The sequence below is a fragment of the Protopterus annectens genome, chromosome 2.part0 (genome assembly GCF_019279795.1).
Source record: "Protopterus annectens isolate FY-2018-M chromosome 2.part0, PAN1.0, whole genome shotgun sequence".
Lineage (NCBI taxonomy): Eukaryota > Metazoa > Chordata > Ceratodontiformes > Protopteridae > Protopterus > Protopterus annectens.
Window position 1 is genome coordinate 1811123185 of NC_056728.1, and position 26592 is coordinate 1811149776.

Sequence of the window (26592 nt, forward strand, 5' to 3'; positions counted from 1 at the left end):
GTTGGAATTCAGATATATGCTACTTAGTCTACAGTATCTGCAGTATGGTGGACAAGTGGAGAAGTATTTCCAAAGGGTAAAACATTTCACAAGAAAGTGCAGAAGCAATAGCCACAAGGAATGCTCCATTTCAGGGACTAAAGCAATTAGTAGTTTAGTTGTTAATGGCAGAATATTGCCTTACTTCCACTGCAATAGAGATGCCCGACAATCAGTATAAGACAATGGAAATACTGTAAAGAAATAGAGAAATAATATTGTTATGACAGAAACTGCAGGAAAATGCCAGATTCAAGCTGTTGAAAATAACAATGTACAAAAAGGTTTCAGCCTGTAGCTGAAGAAGATGGCAAACAGCTGAACCAAAGTTCTATGTGATTCATAAAAAAAATGTAAAGTTGTATAAAAGGAATCACAAGAAAGAGAAATGCATTGAAATCCAATGAAGATAAGCAACTAGGAGTAAACAACTAATAATGTGACCTGAAAAAGGAAGATGTATGGACTGAAATAATCAACAGTTGCAGAGGTGCTGCTCAAGTCATGTCCCCAAGCAAAGTTCCAGTGCAGCAAGAACTGTCCCTAAAGGATAAACAGATGTCCTGAGAAAGTAGTCCTATCCCATACTCCAGATATATAACAAAGCTGAAGAAATCAGAGATACTGTCAGATGAGAAAGCAGTCCTGTCACATACTCCAGATATATAACAAAAGCTGAAGAAATCAGATAGATATATGGTCAGTTAAAGAGCTGATCATGATACTAAAAACTAATAGTTGCAAATATTGAAATGTTTAGGTATGTCTAATGTAAAAATGATTAAGTTACTAAGTGTGTAGTTAAGGATAACTTAAAATTACTATGACAAAATATTGCATAATGCAGGTATTAAAATGAATGACTAAATGACTAAATTAATGAAGGAAATCCAGCATAATATTATGTTTTATAAATACACAACATTTAGAGTACCCAGGGCAGTATGTAATGACTGCTGCTGCTTCTGGGAAAAATCAATAAAAGAATTTGTAAAAGTTACCTCATTCTGAAATTACAGTGACCACTCACCAGTGTAGCCAAAGCATTTATTAACTTCTTCAATGGCAAAACACTTGAGCAATAATATATTACAGATGAATGAATCAACTTCCAAATTTTGTTTAGAGTTTTTGTTGTATATATTTTTTCCTGATCTCTTAACTGTGTTGTACTTTAAGACTGAAGTCTGGTGATTAATATACAACAGAAATATCACAATATGTAATTTAATAAATCCAAACAAACAAGTTGAACAGGAGTCAGAGGTGCAGGATCATTTATTATCCAACAGCCATCTCTCTTTTAATCAAGTTTCATGAATAAAGAGTATGAGACAGGGATCTTTGAAAGGGAAGATTTTAAAGGTATTCAGTAGCCAGTAATATATTATTCCTAAATGGTTAAAGGGCTGTAGTGGTGGATCCATGCTGCCTGTCTGTCCATTATCAATATGTGCTTATTCCAGTTCAGGGCCATTATAAGCATTGTAAGCAAGAGCCCAGCATAGAAATAAGTGTCACAAAAATTAACAGACTTTGAAATGGACACCATTATAAACATGCAGTAATACTAACACAAATTTATGAATAATTTATAGTAACCAGACAGCTTAGGCTACTTGTTTTTAAAGGTGGGAGACAACTAGGACACTTACAAGAAATCCATGTTGATATGAATAGAACATACAATAATTCACAGAAACAACAAATAAGGTTAATACTAAAATCAGAAGCTTTGATTTTTAAAACAGCATCACCTGCCATTGCATTATTGATTACATCTTCATTAACTATTAATGATATGAAAACTATCATTTGCTCAGACAACCTAGTCAGGTAGCAGAAATGTATATGTCTGGGAAATGTTACTAGAAAATGTTACATATGCAGCTTTTATTAGATTATGTTTTACACAATGGTTAAGCTAATTTTACTTCTTAAACTTGTTGAAATAGGTAAGCTTGTGACTTTCATGTTATGACAGCTGAACCTTTAATTTTCATTAGTATTACATTAGTACAGGAAGATATTTATTTATTTGTTTATTTATTTATTTATTAAATTTGGTGACTGGGGTAGAACGCTGATCTGTAAGGACCAATGTCAGTGCACTCGTAAATACCACCTACATTAATGCTACACACAAGCTCCTTCCATTTATATCTTTAATAACAACATTTACAATTTTTTCATTTTGATTTCTGAACATATTTATAAATATTGTTTTATAGAAAAATGTATGATTCTGTGATCGTTGTTCATTCTAGTCTATGTAGATCTTTTGTACTGAAGTATTGTTATTGTATATTATTGCATGCCGTAGGCATGGTTTTCATTAATAGATTTCTTGATCTAGGAAAGAGCTTTTGGAAAATGCGTTCAGTGAAAACATTTATGATCCATGTCTTTAGATTATTCCCTGCAGCTTAACCAATATCTGCAGTACTGAGCTCCCACCACAAACACTCTTTCCTTCCTATCCACTGGTCATTATTCAGTGTAAAAATTAAATACTTGCAGTTGTCTGTACTACCACCCTGCATAGTCTTTGATGATCCGTTTTATCCCTGAACTCCATTACCGCTAGCATTTCCTTTTCCTGTTTCTTGTCTTCTTTGCTGATCAGCATGCTATAACACAATGTCAGCATTTTATAATCTTAGTCCATATTTATCCTATTCTGTTCATTGATTATAGTCTTAAAATATCAGCTACGGTCTGAGCACCAGACTCCTGGCTTCTCTTTTGTTAACTATGATAACTTGTGCTACAGATTCAGCCAGGTCTGCAATCCTACTGCCCTCTAGTAGTGGTCAAGGAGCTAAATTGGTCAATTGCCCTACCTTATTTATTAATGTACATTTGTTTAATTGTACATGAAACCAATGAGCCTGGTTGATGGAAAGTTTTGCTTCTCTCCCCTCCCCCGTTTGATGATTAACATTTCACCCATAAAGAACTGCTATGTCTAATGTTCATCTGTCACTGCGTTGCTCTTAGATTACAATCTTTGTGAAAGGGAAAACATAAGTGATCTGGTGGCTTTTTTTCATCTTCTCTATTTCCTCTGCATAATTGCACTAATTATTATAGCAAGGTTGAATCTAGGAAGTCAGGGAAAGAGTAACCACTTGAAATGTTGAGACCTGATTTAGCGAGTTCTGAAATGCTGAGAGTGAATGGCTAAAAAACAGACTTACACATTATGTCTGAGATGGCCATTTCTCAGAATCATCCTTTTTCTCTGAGGTATGGCAATCTAGTAAAACAAAAAAATAACTGGAACCATGAGCAGGGATAAACAGTAGTTAATTAAAAAAAAAGCAAAGTCCACAGCTTACTTAAAGAGTTGCTTTTTTTTAAAGTAATAGTTGTTTATTCCAAAAGTTTAAAATCCATAATGCAGTTAGAAGTGCTTATTCTACAAGTTTAAAATCCACAACGTACTTAAAAATTTGCAAGTGCAGAAGATACTTTCACCCAGATAAGCTTTATCAGGCAAATAAACTGAGCAACACAGTGTGCTTAGCTTATGTAATCAAGGTGTAGTTACATGATCTAGTCACATGTTAAAACTGTAATCACAAGGTAAGATAAAAATAAGTAAAATATGTGTAAAATTGTATGTATAAAAATGTAAATGACAATAATAGTAAGAAATGTAATAAATAATGAAGATACTTGTAACATTTTTGATTTTTCAATTTTTTAAAACATATAGGGTACAGACAAATACAAAAAGTTCAGTGTATTTGAGTATGTAAGTACTTCAAATAAGGCTTAATGGTAACCATGTCATTCAAGCCAGGGAGGATGTGTGCCTTAAATCTAAAAATCCATTGCAGTTCTATCCTCTCTGTGAGTAATTTTATGTCACCCCCCCTCTAAGCGGTGCACAAATATCTTGCAAAATAGCAAATTTAAAAGTATGAGTTAGAGCTGTATTAAGAATATGTTTATATAAAGCATTTGTTTGAACACTCCTGACATGTGACATGTGTTGACCTATTCTCTCTCTTTTAATTTTCTGTTTGTCTTGCCTATGTAGTATGCTTTGCACTTGGAGCAGCTTGCTATGTATATTAAATGTTGTATGTTGCAATTAACAAATGCTCTTAGTTCAAAAGCTGCATCTTTGACTGGATGTCTAACAAACTTGTCAGTATTAATGTTCTTGCAAAAAGTGCAATCATTACATCTGTACATTCCTTATTAGTGTAAAAGTAAGATGTATTTTTGGTTGCTCTTTATAACAAAGAATGTGCTTTAAATTACTAGCTCTTCTGTAACTAAAACATGGTGAATCTGATATGATATTCCTTAGCTCAGGTATCTCAGTTAGTATAGACCAGTAGTTTTTAATTGTGTTCTTTATGACTGGTGTATTTCAATCATGTGTAGGAATGTATCTTAGTTTGATATGATTATGACTGGTGGACAATCATATGTCTCTATTGGTGGCTAGCAGAGGTGTGTATTCTGTGTATCTCTTGTTTATAATGTCTAGTTTGATAAACAAAACAGCACTATCGACTAAAGGTTGGATTAAAACAAAAAAGTATACAAGAACAAAAAGTATTAGTCCAAACAACAAGACTGAGGACATCCAAATAAAATCCAAGCAGGTTTATTAAAACGGATAAGCGCTTTCACAAATGTGCTTAATCAGATCCTAAGAATGTCGTTTGGACTAATACTTTTTGTTCTTATAATGCCTAGTTTCATTGTTTTAACTTGTTGTTGACCATAACCTTTCTGTATGAATTCTGAAGCAGTCCTTTCAAGTTGCTGTTCCACTGATGAATCATTTGTATTTGATTTAGCTATCCTAATAAGTTGATTTTTAACAATGTTTGGATAGATATGTGATGGGTGTAAGCTGGTTCTATGTCGATATGTATTTTTCCTGGATGGTTTTCTGTATATAGTAGTATCTATCTGACCAGTGTGAAATATGTTTAGGGTTATATCAAGAAAATTAATTGTATGAAAGGATACTTCAGATTTAAGAAATCAGTGGTTGTAGAGATGTATGACTCAAATTTCATGAATTCTTCTAGTGTACCTTCCCATAATAAGAAAAGGTCATCCACAAACCTTTTATAAAATTTAACATTTCTGAGACAGGGATTATTTTCACTGACTATATGTTGTTTCTCCTATTGGTTGGCATAGGTGTTGGCGACTTGAGGTACCCATCGCCACACCTGTTTCCTGTTTGTAAAAGTTCTTTTGATAGAAAAAGATGTTATTGGTAAGTATAATGTCCAGTAATTCACAAATAACATTAATGTGACACTGTGTATAATCAGAGAATTCAAGTAATGTTGTTTAACAAATCAAATTCCTATCTCATTGGGAATAACTGTAAACAATGAGTCTACATCTAATGTAACAAGAAAACAGTATTTTGCTGGGTGTAACATAAGCCATTCTGATAGATGAGAAATTAAATCAGTTGTGTTCTTGATAAGGGTACCTGTTACATGTAAATGTTTCTTAAGCTGATTATCAAGGTAGCTTGATAAGGGTTCTGTCGCCCATCCTCTTGCTGACACTATTGGTCTAAGCAGGGGAGATACAAGGGATTTATGGATTTTAGCTACATCATGTATTATAGGTACAACAGGACTATCAGTTCTAAAGTACTGATATAATTCTTCTCCAATGAGGTTGTCCTTGAGCATGTTTTCTAGTCTTAAGGCAATCTGCTTAATTATCTGATTCACCTTTTTTTTGCGTATTTGCTTATAATCCGAGGTGGCTAGCATGGAGAGCATGTGATTGTTATAGTAGTCAAAGTTCAGGACCATAGTACCCCCAGCTTTGTCTGCTGGTTTTATGACTGTCTGAATTTGTAGTAAGATTCTTGACTGCCTGTATCTCTGATGCAGTCAAGTTAAAGTATTTACTGTGCTTGTCACCATAAAAATGTTTATATAGTTCTTTTTCCACTGATTTTGCAAAGGCCAAAACAAGCAGATTGTTAGGTTGTATAAAGGTACTTGAACGTTTGGGTACATTCAGTGGAACATTGTTCACTTTGAACAGAGTTTTAAGGGTACGAGAATGCATAAAATATTTAAGTTCTAGCAACATTTGAGCAATATCCATTTGAGTGGAGAGTACAAATGTTGAACCTTTAGATAAAAGCCATCTCTGATTTCTATGATGTGCAGCATATATGTGATGGCAGAGATAACTGTAACAGTAAATTTGCAGAAGAGCAGGGGTCAGCCAATGACCAGCACTGTGGAAGGTGGTGGCATTTTATATTTACTTCAAATATAGGAAAAATGGTTATGGGGAAATGAAAATGGACAGCGAACATGTGGCATGAATAATAAATTCATCTTCATGCTTCTTTGTAAACACTGAAAACAAGTACTACTTGTTTTGGCTTGGCAGTCCTACTCTTTGAAGTTGTCTTTTCTGTTTATTTTTCTGCTCCAAGCCTCTTTATGATTAATATCCCATAAAATCTAACACAGCGTGCAGCTACCTTTGTTTTATTTTTTGGAGTTTTATGGTATGTAAACATTTGCACACCACTTCACGCATTCTGAGGACACATACTGCTGAACTGATAGCTAAAAGCTGCACAAATACCACAAAAACAAGTGCAATTTTAAAATTGGGCAAATTATATTTTACTAGAGGAAAAGGAATGACACCTGATGAAACAACTTTCATATTTACTGCATGAAACTGTCTCTTTGCACTTTAGGGAAGTTATAAGGCTTGTCTTTTGCTGATTCCAGACATTTTACAAATCAAGTAAAAAACACAAAAACACACACATACACGAGATGAGAAGAGACAATAAACAAAAACTATTTTGGTGTACTTGGGATACATTTATAAGTAAACACTCTGTCTTTGATATTAAAACAGAAAGTCACAACCCAAAAGCCTATGTTTATGTTTGTATAAATACCTTCTCTGAAAACTCAAAAAATAAGCAAAACTATACCCTTATATAATTCAACCAAAATAGACTATGCAATTCACATAAGTCATTGACAATCTTACCCCATCTTGTGATCATGAAGCGTTATTTCTGGTATCATTGCACTTACCTCCTGAAGTTTACGATCTTGGTTACTGATGATATCTAGCAGTCCACTGCTCCGGACATCAGGAATGTCCTGCCAGAGTGAGAAGGCTGAACCCCTTGAGGAACGTTGGGATCGAAATGAATTTGTTGGAGAGAGATTGCTTTTGGATGGAACAATCTCATCCTCTTCTACAACAGTACCTTCCCATTTTTGTCGCTGGATCTCTCGATCAATTGCAGCATCACTGTACTCCTGGTACAAGACAGCTGGGGAATTAGGATAAATCAGAGTTTTAGTAACAGCAGTTTCACGCACAGTGATAAAAATATACTTCAACAATTCATCATAGCTTTCCTGCTCCAAAGTTAACTGGTGGCTTATGTATGTATTGCTTCTTGGTCAGAAACAGTTCCTTTAAATAATCACAAATAACAGAATATACTGGATGTAGCTGCTATACTTATATTAAATAGAGATGTTTCACCACACTTAGCTGTTTTTGACAGGTGACAGCACCCTTTACATTGCTAGACTACAATTTACGACAAACCTGAAAATGAGTTATAAACAAACTGTAGCTGCAGAGAAGCCAGACCTTGAATCTGTTTGGTGTCTCTTGAAGTTGTTCTCTAAATAAAATTCAATATTTTGAAAAAAAAAATTCTCCTTGTAATTTTGAAATTTAATTTTTTTATGTTACAACAAATTTTGCGTAAAACATAGCAGAATCATCTGTTACAGCAAAATCACATGTTACTTAAAAATGCAAAGGTATTAACTTAAATGCTTTAATATGTTAGGAGAAACAAAAAAATATATTTCAGGTGGTTTCAGCAATGTTACACTGACAAATCGTTTTTTTTAATAAGAAATCACTTCTGGTACAGTTTCTAAGTGTGCAGTGGCAGCAATTAATTTGTTTTCCAAGAGTTCTGTTTTCTTCTTATTACTGTGGCCATGGAGCTGGAATATACAATTTTGGGGGAGAGGGGCTTGCCCCTTACAAACAAACTTATGATTACTTTTTTCATCAAGCTAAATTCCAGTACAGTTGTGATCTTTTAGTTGTTCATTGCCGAGTTGTAACTTAGAGAGTCACAGTGGGAGCAGAGCAGCATTTTATAATTTAATATCAGGATACAGTCTCACATAATGTATTTGAGTATCACCAGGATTTCTGATGGAAATGCTATATCAATAACTGCCATGGTTTCGTCTGGGGGGGCATGGCCAAGATGGCAAGATATTTTGCTCTGCCTCTTTTCAGTTATTCTGACAGGAATTTTAGTTCTAAAATAAAAAAAATCTTGATATTTAAATATTCTTATATTTTGAAAAAAGCACTTCTATATTGAAATTAAGAAAGAGAAATCAAGTTACTTCTCTAAGTTTTAATCCTATCAGTTTTTCAGTTAGCTTCAGTTATGAGTCACTCTAAAGCTTCTCTTCAAGAAAGTGTGATGAAGAAAGAACTACTGTCCATTACTGCAAGTATTCAAGAACTTTCAGTCAAATTAGATACGTTGGAAAGTAAAATGGACATTATAAAACAAGATAAAAAGAAACAATTGGATTTACTTAATGAAGTGGTGAAGAAACAAAGCAAATTACTTCTATAGGAAAATCATTAAATGATGTTGATGGAAGGCTGACTGAAAATTAAAGACAAGTGGAATTTATTTTAAAACAAGACACTTTACTTCTGGAAAAAGTAGAAGATTTGGAGAGCAGGTCTAGGAGAAACAATATCAGAATATATGGAGTGCTGGAGAAAGAGGAAGGTAAAAATATATTTCCTTAACAACTGGTTGCCCAAAACTGCCAGAATCACTTTCTTTTTGAATAGAGAGAGCCCATAGGACTCTCTCAAATACATCTACAGTAAACAATCCAGCTACACCAAGATCTATTATTGTTAGATTTCTATATACTCTGGATAAAGACTTGGTTTAAAAAGCAGAGCGCTGCTGCAAACAAATTATTTTGTTAATGCAATTAATCTAATGATATATATGATTTAAGATTGATGAATTATCTTAATGACACACATTACTCCTTTAGATTGGTACTCAAACAAATATTGAAAAGTTGTTTTCTTCTAGTGGACTTTTTTATCTAAAATAAATTGAGTATCAATAATGTCATGCCCATTGACTGATCATAATGTTATTACTTTTAATATTTTAACATAAAATCCAATGATTTCATCTTTTGGTAGAAAATTCCAGCATATATTACAAATATTAAAGGATTTAAAGAATCTTTTAAAAGAGTTAAATTTATTTACGGAACTAATAATGATGGTGAGGTTTCTGTTATTTTATGGAATGCATTGAAACCTTATATATATATGGTAGAATTAAAAGTTGGTATATTTATAAAGGAAAGGAATGGGACAGACAACTAGTAGTGTTGCAACCAAACATAGACAAAATAAAATTACATTTGAAGGCCAATGATAAAATTGCAAACTCTGAGCTGAAAGCTTTAAATCAGAATATGTAGAAATATTAAATCACTAAATTTCAATAAATATGGAAAAAATAAATTACAAACTTATTCTATTAACCCTGAAAATATGCATAGATTAGCCATTAGATCAAAAAGCTTAAATAATATGAATCATATCAAACAGATTATATATAAATATATATATATATATATATATATCTATATATATATATATATATATATATATATATATATATATATATATATATATTTATATTATATATAAAGTGAAAATAATATTAAGAAAGCAACTGGTTTAAAATATATCCTATAGTCTTTTAGAAAACATTATGAAATACACATTATGAAATAATTAACAAAATAACGCAACTCTAAATAATAGTAACTTAACTGATAGCTTTCTAAAAGATAATATAAAACATATGTTAACAAAAGAACAGAAGGCATGGTTAGACAAATCATTCTCTTTCAAACAACTAAAAGAACAAATCAAAAATTAAAAAAATCCTGGTCTAGATGGCATAATACCTGAAATATATAAAATAATTCCTGATAATATATTAAAAATTATTCTAGAAGCATTTGAAGAAATCAGAAACTCATCCAATATTTTCCTTCTTGGAAACATCTCCAATTTTGAAACAAGATAAGGACCCAAAGGTACGCTCTTTGTATCACCCCATTTCTATTTTAAATGTTGATTGTAAATGTTTTGTCTACACGTGCAAAATGATTAAGTTTTATGATGCCTTCTCTAATTCAAGATTATTAAACTGGCTTTGTCCTAAAAAGAAAAGTATAAGATAATATTATTAAGCTTTAATCACTAATAGATACTGCCGACAAAGAAAACAAAGAACTTTAATTATAAGCTTAGATATAGATAAAACTTTTGATTCTATTAATTGGATATATTTATTTAAAGTATTAAGAGAATATATTTTCTTCTGATTTTATAGATTTAGTAATGAAGATATATGAGAATTATTTATCTTATATCAAAATTTAATCATTTTTGTCTGCTTCCCTTAAGACATTAAAAGGTACAAAACATGGAAGCCCTTTATCCTCATTATTGTTTGCTTTGTCAATAGACCCCTTTGCTACTTTTATAATAAGTAATACAAAAATAAAGAGACTTTTCCATAGAAGAAAAGTATAGTTCAAAAATTCAACTATTTGTAGGTGATATTTTATTAACATGTGGAGACATGTTCTTCATTAGAACATATTCTTAACTCAATAAAATACTTTGAGATGATTTCATGTCTTAAATTTAATCATAATAAAACATAAACATTGCTGATAAATAAAAATATAAATAATTTAAAAAAATCAGAAAGAGTTTAATTTGGAAAACAACCAAGTCAAATATTTGGGAATTTTTATAAAGTATAGTTGGAAAGAGACAATTTCTATAAACTACAAAATCCTGATCAGTACAATATTAAAATAAATTGATAATTGGAATAAAATGCTTTACACTATGGAGGACAAACTTATATTAATAAAAGTGATAATTTTACCAAAAGTGTTATTTCTTATAAAGTCTTTAATTGTACTCCCACCTAAAACAATTATAAAACAAATAAATTCTACATTACTTAAATTATTGTGGTATTCCCAAAAATCAAGAATAGCTTTTGACTGTCATGTCAAAAGCTGGGCAGAAAATGGAATTGATTTCCAAACATTGAATTATATACTAAATCTGCCATTCTAAATGTAGTGAGTCATTTGTTATACTCTTCTTATTTTTCAAATTGGAAAACAGTACATGAAACAATTTTAGTTTCTAGTAATAAGTCTGAGATAAATGTTAATTTTCAATCAGATACTAACAAAGTATCATGGATCATAAAAGATTTTTGTTTGAATACCAGGAACATTCCTATCTCTATTCTTTTTGTTAGTTATATATTAACTTTGTTCAAGAAGGTAATGGATAATAACTACATTGTTAAAGATTTATTGATGTTAATGTTTAACATAGCTTATAGTAATGGTTGTATAGAGTCATTTAATCCAAACAAAACAATCTTAAAGAAAATAGCTTAATTTCCTGGTATCATTTTTTATCTGGAAATAAGTTACATACTCCTGATCATCTTATGGCTAGATATAATATAAACAGACATATAACTGTTTAAACATTCAGATTTTCAGGGAATTTAGTAACAATAAAATACAAATACCTTTAAATATAAATGTAAAACCCATTCCAAAAATTTTAGAATTCTTCTTTAAAATTAACAGTGAAGAGGTCAAAAATAAATCTTATTTATCAACAATTTATAGAATTCTTAGAATTGAATATAGAGTCTTTGATCAGTCTTATTGGGAGTACTCAACAAAAATAAATAAAGAAGTTTTTTTTTTTTTTTGGATTATGATAAAAACTTATCTTTGAGGTTTGTAAGGAATACCACATCCTCACTTTACTTGAAAATTTTTACTTGGAAGTTTTTAAACAGAAGCTTTTTAACACCACATAAAATAGCCTTGATTTATAATGAAGAGAAAATAAATGGTGGTGTGATGAGGAACCAGATGCAAACTGGCTTCATATGATTATAGAATGTAAAATCATTATTCCATTTTTGGCTAGATTTCAAAAATGTTTCTAAAGCATTATAGTCAGACAGCTGCAGTGTTACAGATTTTTTAATCTTATTTAATGTGCCATTTCCAGATTCCATACCAAAAACATATGTTCATCTCCTAAGACCATTCTGGCAATTGCCATGAAGGTTATCACAATACATTTGTAAATTAAAAATATCCTGTCTTTTACTGATATTATTTGCCTAAAAATACAAAAAAAAATTATTTATAACAGAACATGAAATATTATGCATAAATGTTTTCTTGGCAAAAGCTTAAAGATCCTTTAGAAAAGTTTTAATTGTTTTATATAAGGTTAAAGTTTGTTATGGACTCTGTATATAGTTACATTTGTTGTTTTATAGTTGATTGTTATGGTTTGTTCATTTTATTGTGTGATTTCATACTGCTTTAAAAAGAAATAAAATGTTTATTAAAAAATGCAGAAACAAGCTTTGGCTATAGACATCAGAGTATTTCAGCTATAAGACCATTTTTCTGGAGTCAAAAACAGATCTCAAGTAGTGTACTATAAAGAATTAAGTCTATGAGCTGTAAACATGCTTCCCCTATAGTCCTGAGTTTAACGCTTTCATTTTTCATTTGCCAACATTATGATTCTCAGGAGTTCACGTAACTAAATAGTGGTATTAAAAGTAGGTTTGTTTGCCTAGAAGGTTTACCTGATAAATAAAAAGTGATAATTTGCAAGCTACAAAAATCCCAGTCGTGGAAACCAATTCTTGCAAGCAGAGCAGTTCCATTGTTTTACTTCCCCAGCCGAGCAGAGCTGTACAGCTATTCTTTCACTCAGAGCAGTTCCCTTTTTTACATCCCCATCTGATCTGTTTCATTTTCCTTTTACACATGTGGAAAGTTTGACTCTGAATTCAATCAGCTGGTCAGAGTGTATTGTATTGGCTGAAGCAGTGAAAAGCATTTTGTAAGCAGGGCAGAAGTGTGTGTGTATGTGTGTGTGTGTGTGTGTGTGTGTGTGTGTGTGTGTGTGTGTGTGTGTGTGTGTGTGTGTGTCTGCGTGTGTCCTGGATCCCAGAATAGTTATGGTGTAAAGGAAAGAATTGATTGTAGTAAACAAGAGCTTCACTATATGAGCAGGGATTTGGGGTATGATCCTTGATTTCCTTGTTTTGCTGGCTAAGTATGTTGATTTAACTGTAAGTAGCCTGAATAGCATGAAGTATTAATACTAAAATATTAGCTATGAATGCATTTTTAATTTACCTTGTTATTTGAGGGCACAGGGTTGTGAAATACACTGTTTTGGGCTACAACCGTTAGTGCAGATGAGTTAAGGATATGAGTTACTAATGAGTTGCTTCCTACAGTGTACCTTTTCATTCCCTCATTCTTTGTTTAGTGTGAGCCTGACCAAATTATGTCACCAGACAGTGCTACTGGGCTGCACTTGAAAATAAGATGCTTGTACCCTATAGGTTGTTCAAAGCTGTTAGCAAATTCATTACATACTTGTATTCCTGCACCCTTCAGATAGCCTCTAACTAGTTCTTCAATATATGCTATTTGACTGTGAATCTCATCATGTCTGTTATAGTTTATTGGATTTCCATAGTCATTTTCAACAAATATTTTAAAAGGAGAGAAGTTTACTGTTGCTCATATGGTTTACAATGTGAGGATATTTTATTTTGTTCATTAAATTGTTGTCAGGGCTTTTGCTGTAAAATTTTATTAAAAGTTTTCAGTGGAACTTTATTGTAACTGAGGAGAGGCAGACAAGTATTGGGATACTAGTATGGCTGCGTTGGGTGTAGAGAGTTGGAAAGATCTGGTCCATCACTCTGTTTAGGATCCCATTTGATCATAGGTTCATAAGCTGTTATGCAAGTACTATGCTATCTGCCCTTACTGGCTATTTTAAGCCTAGCAAGTTTCCCTTTTTGTGCTCAAATTAACCTATCCCATTTGGTCAAAGATTGGCATTATCCATTCCATGGTCAATAATTATATATTACCTTTAATGAGAATAACTGGGATAACATCACAGATAATTTGTGGGACCCATGCATGTGATGAAGCATTTGGGAGCTACCTCTGTCCATTAGTAGTATAAATGGAGTCCTGGGGCAAATTTTCAGTTTTCCATCCACAGATCCAGTTTGTACTTGAATATGGAAAGGGATGAACTTTGTTTTAAGTGGACTGGGGTCTTTTCCAGAGCAGCAGTGTCCTCTGTGAGATATAACTGCCCCTCCAAATCATTCTGTTGATGTTGGAGAAGAGGTTTAGATCCCTAGACTGAGTATTTCTGATGCCATTTGACTTGCTGATATGCAGTAAATCCATCAGTACTGGCTCAGAGCCATGATCTGGCTCTTCTGTTATGGCTCAGAAACTGCACTTGAGTATTTAACCTTATATGTGTTCCTTATTATTTTGTTTTTCTATATATGAAACCAAGCAAAAGGGCAACCCAGGAGGACCGTTTGGTTAAGAAAATTAATCTAAGTCACCCAGTAGGAAAATAGTGGTAGAAAGAATCAAATCCTGACCCTTGAAGCAGCTAAATGACAGCTTAGCAACTCCCAGACCTTCACTTGTGTTTTCATTTTCTGATAAATCACTGAAGGTTAAAAATCATTAAGGTTTATTGTCAGTCAGTAATGCCAGTTATTAGAGTTTCATATTTTATGTGGTTCAAATGTTCAAAACATGCATGCTGCTAGAAAACCTGTTCTGTTAATGTTTTAAGTGAATCAGAGTAGTTTGCCTCTCTCTCTCTCTCTCTCTCTGTTATCTGAGTCTGATTTTACAGACTATCCCTGATTTTTGTCTAATACTTTTGGCCTTGTCCCCCATTAAAATAATTAGTGCCAGTGGTGCAGCAAGTAGCATCCTCACCTTTGGTGCACAAAATAATGGGTTCTTTTCCTACATCAGTTAGATGGAGTGCTGACCTGCAGTGCAGTATAAGGGGAGTGCTGCACTCCTGAGTGTATTCTCCTTTGGATGAGATGTTAAACAGAGTTTCCCATCTGCTTGAGGGAGATGTAGCTCAGGTGGATGCAAAAGATCCCAGGGCACCTATTAAAAAGAGTAAGAGAAGTTCCATACTACCTTGACCAAATTTCCTCTACTAGTATAAATACCACGTTGGATCTCTCCTGAAATGAGACCCCTAGCCTAGGGGGACTAACCTGGTCAGCATAGGATAAATAAAATAAGACTTATTTTTTCTATTAAATTACTGAGAATTTCTGTCAGTCAATAATGCATCTCATTACAGATTCTTATCTTTTAATGTTCAAGGAATGTACATCCATGCAACACTTACTGTTCTGTTAAATAGTGATTTGGAGTTGTTTGGCACTTATGTTAATGAGCTGTTTCCTGTAGTCAAAGGTAAAGAGTTTGAATCTTTTCAACTCCATTTGCTTACTTTGTGACTTTAAGCATGACAATTAACTAGACAGCACTGCTGGGTCACCCCTGATAAGTGAAACTTTGCTTATTATCTTTACCTGGTTGACAAATACACAGAATAATAATGTTTAAATTGTGCCCATTTTTGTCTTTCATTATTTTGAAATTGTCCAGAATTCTTTTTTTAAACACCTTTATTGAATTATCACTTGTGACACAGGAAAACTTACATTTAAATAAAAGTAATCAAACCATATTAACAAGTTCACATTTCAAAAGTTATACATCACATATACTGTTATGTATCATATAATCTAAACAACATTACATACATGGTTCATTTCCTGCCTTCTCCTATACCTCGTTCTTCCTTCAAAACATTTTTCTGTATGTATTGTTCCCATAATTTCCATTTTTTCTCTGTAATTTACTCCTATCATTTTCTAAAAGTCCCACTTCCTGTTCTTTTATCACTGTTACAATATTACCTAGTTCAAGTATAGTTTGTTTAAATTTTGATTTTCCAATTTCTAGTAATTGTTTTTTTGTCAGCCACTAGAATTAAACTTAACTAGGGCATACTATGTCTAAGCAATTCAGAGCTTATATCCCAGCTCATAAAAAAATAATTTCCTTAGTTAACACTCATTTGCACACCAGGTATTTCTGACAGTACTGTGTAGGACATTTTTAAAGTCTGCGAACTCATTACACTCCCAAAACATATGTGCCCAGTTATTTCTTTCTTCCCCATCACACCTCCAACATTTGCCATCTACCTGAGGAGACATTCTTTGGGGTATAAAAGTATCAATGCATACACTTCCAGGTAAAATTCTAAATCTTCCAGATTTTGTTGCATATTAGGGAGCCATACATATGTCCTCCCATTGTTTCTTTGTTAATTACATACCTAATCTCTCTTCCCAATCTTTTTTGACCTCTTAGGTGTGTTCATAGGTTCATAGGTGTGTACTAGGCTAATGACCCTGGGGCCTTTACAAGCCTAGCCATAGGATTACCCTGGCATAGTGCCACCCGACCTTAGTTCCCAGTGCCTCTGTTGAGTAGAGCCACTGGAGTTATCCCCGGGGTGAATTTTCTGTTTCCCATCCACTCATCAAAATTTCTCTTTAAGAGGGTCAGCGAGGTGCTCTGCTTGACATGTAGGGGAAGTCTGGCAATCTACTGGCATTGTGATTGGTCCTTTGGGGGGAGGGGTAAAGTTGGCACGGAATCTGTCGGCCAGTATACTGGCAATATCTGTTGGCTTGGTAAAGGAGGTACCATTGTGCAGTAGCTCTGACCAAACCTGGGTATTGCCGTGGAGATTCTTTACATAACTATAGACGGCCTTGTGGTTGCCTTTACTATCTGCTGCAATTCTGCAGTATCCAGCTTTAGAGGATTTGATGAGGGATCTCAACTTTTTGTTGAAGCAGATAAGGAAGTTTTTCCAGTCTTGGGACTTCACCTTATTCTGCATCAGTTTCCTCCTTCTGTTGTAGAGTTTGTTTATGGCAGGGGACCACCAGATTGTCTTCCTTTTATGGAGGAGAGTGTCTTGTTGGGGGGATGGGGGGATGTGGATTTTCAAGGTGATTAGTTTGTGGTCAGATCTAACCAGGGAGGAGCTGACTACTGGTGTAGAGCAATGGTCACCCATGTTAGTAACGACCAGGTCAAGGATGTTGTTACCTCCAGTGGGGGTAAGAACGAGCTGGTCCAGTGCATTGGAATTAATGAACTCCAGGAAACGTTGGGCAAGTGTATTGGTACATGAGTAGTTTACCCAGTTAATGGAGTGGTAGTTGAAGTCACCAAGTAAGAGAGTGTTAGGTTGGATCCTAATATTTTCCAGGGTGCTAAGGAATGTGGAGTGCGAGTCTTGAGACATGGTTGGGGACGTATAGCAGGCTACAACCTGAATCTCTGTCTTACCCAATGTTAGCTGCACCTGAAGTATCTCTGGTGCATTATGTTGGGCTACCAGTCTGGAGGTGTTTGCATCCTTTATGAATATGGAAACACCACTGCCTTTGGAGCTTCAGTCCAAGTTCTAGGGCCGAAAGGTGTGGAATGAGTTATAGCCTGGTAGTGCAGGGGTGCTTTCTGCTGCCTTGAACCAGGTCTCTGTTACAACACAAATGTCAATGTTCCCCATTTTAAGGAGTGCCTCGAGTGAGTACATTTTGAGATTTAGACTTCTAGCATTGAGCAACACGACCCTCAGATTGCATTTGTTTGTAGCTGTTATGGTGATAATTTGGTCTTTGAACACCACCTAAAAAGGCACTATAGGGGTGGCAAAAGCCTTGGCCAGTATCTGGAAGCCTAGGGGTGACAGATGCAGGCCATCTCTGGCAAAGCATCGAGGTCTGTCAATCATGTCATCCCAGGCAGACAGATACTGGATCCCCTTAGAGTAACACCAGAAACTTAGCCAATTGCTGAAATCAATCATTTTCTGCTTGTACTGAGGTATCACTCTGGGTGATAGTAGGAGGCTGCTCATGGCTAGGGTCATACCCGCCTGGGCTACATAATCTGAGAGCTCCTCCATGTCTTTTTTCATGTAGACCAGGTAGGTACGTCTCAGGTCATTCACACCCACATGTACAGTGATAGAGTCCTATTTGTACTTGTTGTTGAGCGACCTGTGTGTGTGTGCATTATGTGTTGATCCTGGCACCTGACAGGCAGCTGTTACTTTCTCCTTATTCAACTTAGTGAGTGGGACATCAGTGTGCCTCTCTATCGAGTCACCTGTGACTAGTGTGTTGAGCATGCTGTTTTGCCTTAGAGGCATTGGTTGAGTTTCACACTGTTTAGAAGAGTTATGTGTCTCATGATTAATGTTGTGTTGTGGTGGTTGAGTGTGTTTCTGCCTTGGAGGTCTCTGCTGCTTGGGTAGATTTTTATTGAGAGCCTCCACGAAGGTGGGTGTGTGGCTTGTGTTTTTATGTGAAGGCAGTGCTGGTGTGTGTTCTGGAGGGCTATGTGTTCCATGTGGTGTGGTGCAAGTGTTGACGTTCTCCTCTTGACCAGCTATTCCCATCTTGTCTGGAGAGTGCGTGGCTTCCAGTTTGGATATATAAGTGCATCTCTCACAAGTCTGAGTGTTGGAAGGTAAGAGGAGAGGGTTGTCAGTGTACATGAGGCAGTTGCTACATTGCCTCAGGATACCCAAGTTCACCAGGTTAATAGGAGAAAACACAGGGAAATGACCTTTAGACATGCCTGGAGGGGTGGGCATTGATAATAAGTACTAGATTTGTTTCTTAGTAGAATGTTTAGTGCTGGTAGCACTTGTGTGCTACAATAATTGCTTCAAGAAGTCTGGCAAAGTGCTAGACTAATAAACTAGTATAAGTGCAGGAGAGGACAGAACTGGTAGATCTAAGGGAAAAAATTGAAGAGCAGACTCTGGCACCACTCAGAAGCTTTCAAACAGTCCTGGATACAGCAAGTCTGTATCTGGACTAGACTAGTAACAGGAAAGGCGGGAAACAAGAGCAAATGCGGGCTTTTAAACCAGAAAGTTGACAGAGATGGAAAAACTGTCTGAACAACCAGTAAACTACAATTTCTGGGCCAGGAACCACTCCTCTTGATAAGCTAGAAGGCTTCCCTCCAACACAGAAAGGCTTGGGGGGCTCAGAAGCATACAGTCGTGGAAACAGCAAATCTGTATCTGGACTAGACTAGTTACAGAAAAGGGGAGAAACAAGTGCAAACACAGGCTTTTAAGTGAGAATATTGAAAGAGATGGAAGAAACTGCCCAAATGTCCAATAAACCACAAATCTGGGCCAGAAACCACTCCTCTTGTGCTAGATAGGCTACCTAGTGCTTACCACTCCCACTGATAAGCTAGAAGGCTTCCCTCCAACACAGAAAGGCTTGGGGGGCTCAGAAGCTTACAAGCAGTCCTGGATACAGCAAATCTGTATCTGGACTAGACTAGTAACAGGGCCTTGAGGAGTACATTTTGAGATTTAGACTTCTATAAACTGATTTGTTTGCAGTTAATGCATTCTCTAAATGGGGAAACAAGTGCAAATGCGGGCTTTTAAATCAGGAAGTTGAGAGAGATGGAAAAACTGCCCAAACGGCCAATACATACAATTTCTGGGCCAGAAACCACTCTTTATTTGGTAGATAGGCTCCCTGGTGCTTCCCATTCCCACTGATAAGCTAGAAGGTTTCCCTCCAACACAGAAAGGCTTGGTGGCTAAGGAGCCTACAAACAGTCTTGGATACAGCAAATCTGTATCTTCTGGACTAGACTCATTCCTTAGAATTTTTTTTTTTTAAGTAAAGTGGAAAATGAGAAAGCAGGAACAGAAGGTAATTCAAGGTTAAGAATCTAAGTGGGTTGGACTTTACAAATGTTCTTTCTCTATTAGGTAGAATGAACTAATGACACTAGACTGGGAGGAGTGTCCCAGATCAAATATACAGTATGGGTGGGCAACTGCAGAGCCACCAAGTATAAGAACAAGACAACAATAAGGAGGGGGTGTGGGAAACTATTACAGCTATTAGCTGTAGCCACTAAATGAAAGTTTTAAACAGATAAAGGAGCAAGGAGACTCTAGAGAATGCTTTTAACTGCAAACAAATCAGTTATATGATACTTGACTAGAACACAGAAACCTGAAAAAAATCTAAAATGCACAGAAAAGAATGGTTAGAGCACTCAGAAACAGAAAATATAACTCTCAGTATGAAAAAGCAATTTACAGTTAAGTAATTCAGTAAACATGCAATTAGAGTAATGAAACAGTATCTACCAATGAAAAATACACTTAAACAGTATAAAACAGTACATAAATGCAGTGAAACAGTAAAAAAAAAGCTTTATAACAGTGCACAATGTAGTAGATTAACTGCTGGATTCCTATAGTTATCAGGCAATATTTTATATGCCCTACTATTTGTTCCTTTTTTAATATCAACTTCTGTTCTATGTTCAGTTAAAAAAGTCAACCAGTGCTTTTTTTCATTTATGATTCCATTAGCCCTTTCTCTTAGTCTATACTGTGATATCAATCCCTGAAAAAGAAGGCTGTCACTAGTCTGCAATGCAAATGTCTTAGCCTCTTCCCATTCTATTACCTTTCCCACTCTAATTATTTTTTCCTTATACCTTGGTTCAGTTGCCAGTTTTCTCCTGTAAATTCCAGCCCCTTGTTGCATATTATCTGCACCCCCTAAATGCAGTCATCTCTATTGTTAAAATCATCTTTCTCCATTAATGTGTTGGTTTAGTTCTTAGTATACTTTCTGCTACTTTATGAATATAATATTCTGTATGACTGTTGTTATTCTCCTTAAGCATCTACATCCAAAATCCCTCTGCTTAATCATCATTGCTTTCTACTTTGAATTGTAGTCTTCTGCTTGTGTTATATGTATAAGAACCTTAAGTGTGCAGGTCTAAAATATACCATCAACACTGGTAAGCCTAAACCTCCTTGTTCTATTGGGAGAATCAACTTATCCCACATGAATCTTGCCCTCTTCCCCTCCCAAATAAACGCTTTCAACTGTTTATTAAGTAATATCCATAACTTCTCCACTGGTTGATAAAATATGCTTGCCCAGTGTATAAAACTAAAGGGACTAAAATCATTTTACTACTTGTATATTGCTATCCATACCCATAGGCAAGAGCTTCCAGTTTCTCAGTTTTTGTATTATGTTTCATTGAGTCTCTTTCCATGTATCCTTAGCTGCCATAACATAATCATTTTTAATCCATACTCCTGAATACTTTATCATGTCCCCATAAATATGAGTATCGCTGAACCAATTCATGCATGGGTACATAGCTTATAGCTAATGCCTTTGTTTTATCTTCATTAATTTTATATCATGAAAAAACCCAGAACTATCTCAAAATATTCCACACCACTGAGATGAGAGTTTCTGATTAAATCAGCTACAAAGTAATATCACCTACAAATAAAGCCAACTTTTCTTAAACACTATGTTAATTATATCCTTGAATGTCTGAGTCCCTTATTTTCTTTCCCAATGGCTCAAATATAATGCAAAAAAACAAAAGGGATAGAAACACCCCATGCCTGGTTCCTCAGTTCAGACATAACTTATCATAGAAGAACCCTACCACTTTGATTTCTGCCTCCAATCCTTCATAAATCCTTCAAATAAAACTCAGTATTACATTAGGAAGTGCAAACGCTTCCAAAGCTGGCATAATGGTTATGGTGTTTACCTTACAGACACAAGCTGCACGGTTTGATTCTCACATGGAGTAATTAGCTAGGCTTAAAATGGCTCACAAGAGCAGTTAGCCTAGTATTAATCCATAAACCTATGAACTTATAAAATCCCACCTTACTCTATCAAATGCTTTCTTTGTATCCAGACCCACCAATAACAGTGGTATTTTCTTACATTCTACTTCCATCTGGATCATCATTGCTCTATTAATGTTGTTAAATGTTTGCTTCCACAAAACCACACTGGTCCTCATCTATCAATTTTGGCATCACCTTTGCAATTATTTAGCCATTATTAACATAAACATGTTATAATCATGGGTTAAAATTGAAATGGGCATATATAAAGCTGGATCAGATGGTTCTTTACTGTTTTTATCATCTGTACCTAATACAGCCACCACAGTTTGTTACAGGATGCTGGTGCCTCCTTTCCTTTTAAAATACTGTTAAACAAAACCTTCCAGATCTTTATCACTTTCTAACCTCCTATTTTCTAAACTTCTACCAGAATACCATCTATTCCTGGAGACTTTCTTGCAGATTGATTATACGTCACCATTTTAATCTCATCTCTTCCTATCTTAACTGTTAGTTGTTGAGCCTCATTTACCTCTAACCTTGGCCTACTTAATCTAAAAATATTTCCATTTGTGCTTTTTCTTGATTCTTCCACTTTTCTGCTTTATCCAAATTGTCATAACATTTCTAAAACATGTCTAAAACAAGCAGGATCACTGGTTATTTTTTTTATTTTTATTTTTTTTGTTACAGGCTCCCTAAGTTTGGCAACAACTCTTCCTACTTTATGTTGCCTACGTCATTGTGCCTAAAATGTTTGTACTCTGGAGTTATTATCATAAGGCAGTTGTTTAACAGCAATCTTTCTAAACTCATGCATATTATCCAGATACTCCCTTATATTCTCTGTAGCACTCGGCAATTGCAGCACTTCTTGATCTGTGAGATTTCCCCTTATTTTGTATTACTTTAACCTTTGTCAACCACTCTAATTCTTATTACATCTTAACCAGATCTATTTTTCTTTTATTTATACCGTATTGTTAAACTCCACTTTCATTTATCGCACTCACTAGTTATAAATTCTGAAGTACTTTCTATCTTCCATAATAACTCCTGGATAATTTCCATTACCCATTCCTGAAATTCTTCTCTTTTTTAAAGGTATGTAGGGATGTACAACTGCCTCATCTTTACTTTATTACCCTGTATTTTTATCCTTGCTACTGTTGGCACATGATCTGAAATAGTTATTGTTAGTATAGTAATGTTTTGAATTAAATGCACACGTTCCTGTGAAATATAATTTCTGTCAAGTCTGGCTCAGTTATTGTACCTTGGGGAATAACTTGTTAATTCTCTATGAGTTCCTGTTATTGAATTCACATCTTTCATACCAAATATCTTCATTAATTTCTTCAGATGTCTACTCTCTTTTGTTATATTTTCACATTTACCCCGATACATTTTCATTGTTACAAATCAAATTCCAGTCCCAACCTATAAATAATATTCCTTGCTGAAAGCTGACTATTTCTCCCAACTTTTTAAGCTTCATAATAGCAGTTTTAGGTGAATATAAATATGTTAATATGTGTAATCCTCACCCATTGCCAGTATCCCCTTACTAAAATCTGCCATTATTATAGGTTCACAGGTTCATAGGTGCTTACTAGGCTAATGTCCAGAAGGGCCTTTTTAAGCCTAGCCATGCATCACAAATCTCTGACAAGTTCTTATACCTTTGGTAAGTGTAAGTAGGGGCCTGAGAGATTAACCTTTTACAGGTTGTATGTGTCCATTAGGGACATAGGTGCCAAACCAGGGATGAATTTCTGGTTTCCCATTCAATTGTCCAAGTTGCACTTAAATTAGGTTAGAGAGGTACTCTGCTTAACATGGATGGGGAGCCTGTTCCATAGACAGGGTAGTCTCTGGGATAAATACCTGCCTGTCCAGGAGGTCCTATTTATATCACAGGCAAGGTTTAATTCTTCAGAATAGTTAATTCTGATCCTGTTTATTTTGCGAATATGAAGGACGTCCATGAGAGTGGGGTCTGACAATGCCATGTATGCCAGGCATAGATCTCCCCTCAAAAGCCTGTAGGAGACAGAATACAGGGATAGGGTCTTGAGGCAGTCTGCACAGGACATTTTACTTATGTCCTGTATTCTTTTAGTGAGGAACCTCTGTGGATGTTCCAGTTGTTGGATATGCTTGGTTAGGTACATACCAAAGGGGGGAATTGTACTCAATGGCAGGTCTGATGAATGCTGAATACAGTGGAACAATGAGTTCCTTGGACTTAGATGCCATATCTTTGTTTATAAGTTTCTCAACATAGAATGATTTCCTCAGTACTGTAGACACGTGATGGTTAAAAGCTAGATTACTATCTATGTGTGTCTCCAAGTCCCTGACTACTGGGTCACCTCTAAGGGGTATGTTGTCAATATGATTGTTACCAGGGATGGATGACTTCCCAAAGGATACTATTATGCATTTCTTGGCATTTAATTTTAGTCCATGGCTATGACATCAGTTGTTGACTGTGTCAGCCCTTCCTGGAGAACATTTGTGTAAGTGTGGGATTCAGTGATGGCTCCTAATTTGGAATCATCTGCAAATTTAGTCAGCCAGAGACCACTGACATTGTCCTTGACTTCTGAGAAGTAAATGTCAAAAAGGAGCAGTCCAAGGGCTGATCCCTGAGGTATACCACTTGTGACCGGCCTCTTTGTAGAGGTGGACTCCCTACTTCTAACTTCCTGGGTCATGTCTCTGAGTCAGTTGGCTATCCACTGGGTGACATATGAGTTTGCACCTAATGTCTTGACTTTGTCAACAATGCCTGAGTAGGGTATTGTGCCAAATGGCTTGGCCAGGTCAAGGAAGGCAATGTGAACCATTTTTTCCTCATTCATGACCTTGGTTACCTTTTTTTCCCTCTTCTATTACTACTGGAACTCCTCCAGCAATTACTATATATACGTTTCTTTTTCTTTGTCCCTGATATTCTACAGAATATTCATCCTGAAATCCTTTCCTTATCAAATTTGCATGTTCAGTTCTTTCCAAATTAGTCTTCTATAGCATTGCTGTTTGAACTCTGTATTTCTTAATAGAATTAAGTATTCTTTCCTTTTTGTTTATAGCTGTGAGACCACTTACATTCTAAGATAATATGGAAAGTTTTACCATTATGGTAAGAAGTCATTATTCCTGTACTGTTATAAAAGGCAGCTTTTTTAAATGTCTTTTTCCAGATTTTGTGATACATGCAACTGTTAATGTTTGACAGGATAATCCTTTATACATGTTTTTTTTTTATCATCAACATTGGAACCTCACATTTTACAAGACTTATTGTTTCAATAAGAATCCTCAAAAAAGTACCCTGAAAACACCACTAGAACCTGCTTACTTATAACGAACACACCTAACTATTTACATCTTCAAATAATGAAGTTAAACCCTCATAATAGGAACATTTGTGCCAAATAGACAGCTGCTAACACAGGTCCTACTTAACCTGAAATTGAGGGTACCCATGACAAGATGCATGTTATTTCCTGTACTTCTACTTACACTAATTGTTTTTTGTTCTTTTTTTATCTTTAGTCCACCTGATACAAAAAACTTGCTTCTTTGCAGTCTCACATTTATTAACTAACTTCCATGTTGCTGGTTTTCTTCCTGTTCATCTCCATCTCCCAACTCCAGATTCTGGTTCAATTCCAAGGTACTGCCAAATTCCTCTGGACAGCTCCTGTGCTTTTTTTCTGTTTTTTAAGAATTTTCCTTATATACAGTGGAAATGTTTTACTGACAAAGTCTCACCATGTGCTTTATTATCAGAAGAATGAGAAGCAGAGTCCTTTTCTGCTTGATGGCTCATTTTTTCCTGGGCAAACTTTTGGATTTCCTCCATAGCCTGTTCTGTTCAAAAAATGACTAATTCCTCAGAAAAAATATTCTGAAGATCACTGGAAACAGCAGCTTGAATATCACACCTGCCTCTTCACATTCCTTGACTACTGGAATACATGTTTTTCTCTTCTGCCTGATTTATAGTGAATAATCACTTTCCACAAATACTCTACTTTCTTCAACTTATAATACTTTGCCCTTTTGTCACAGTTTTGCCAGGATCAACTCTTTCTGGTGGTAGGTTTGCATCTTTACTTATAAATGTCTTGGCTGATTTCTCATGGACAGATTTTGAGTATAAACCTAGTGAGCCCTCTCAGTTAACCACTCCTGCTGTAGAATGTCAGTCCATTTGCCCTACCTTCTCTGTCTTTTAATTCTATTTTTGGAACATTTCTTCTTGAGCAGGCTCATACTCAGCCAGTCTTTTTTTTTTAATTTTGACCTCTGATTTTATCAGTTTTATCAGTTCTTTTTAATGTCAGTTTAAAACTTCTTCCATTATTTTTCAAATTTTTATTATTTGAATTGATATACTCATTCAGTGTTTCATGTATTTTAAATAGCTCTGAACTCATTTGACTTATTTTTCCTCTAGATTACTAGAAGCCATATCTTGCACCAGTGCTGGTGCTTGAACCACTTTTTGCTGAACAGCTGCAGGATTCTTCCCAGTAAATGTTTTCTCTTCACCTTTTCTAGTTAATTTTCTTTCAGGCTCTTTTAGTTCCTTCTTTACAGGAATCCAGGCAGTGTACTTACTTTCCAGTAACTGAATATTTACTCATGCTGACAATATTGCTGGCTGTTGTT

General features: G+C 35.0%; 1 protein-coding gene across 1 annotated transcript in view; it reads right to left on the reverse strand.

Moving 5' to 3' along the window:
- The window catches only part of LOC122793639 (rho guanine nucleotide exchange factor 19-like), a 1093308-nt gene that overhangs the window by 453986 nt on the left and 612730 nt on the right, over positions 1-26592 (reverse strand). The window contains exon 6 of the mRNA XM_044061848.1: positions 7119-7363. Within this exon, the coding sequence (XP_043917783.1) occupies positions 7119-7363 (245 nt within the window). The remainder of the gene's footprint in view (positions 1-7118; positions 7364-26592) is intronic.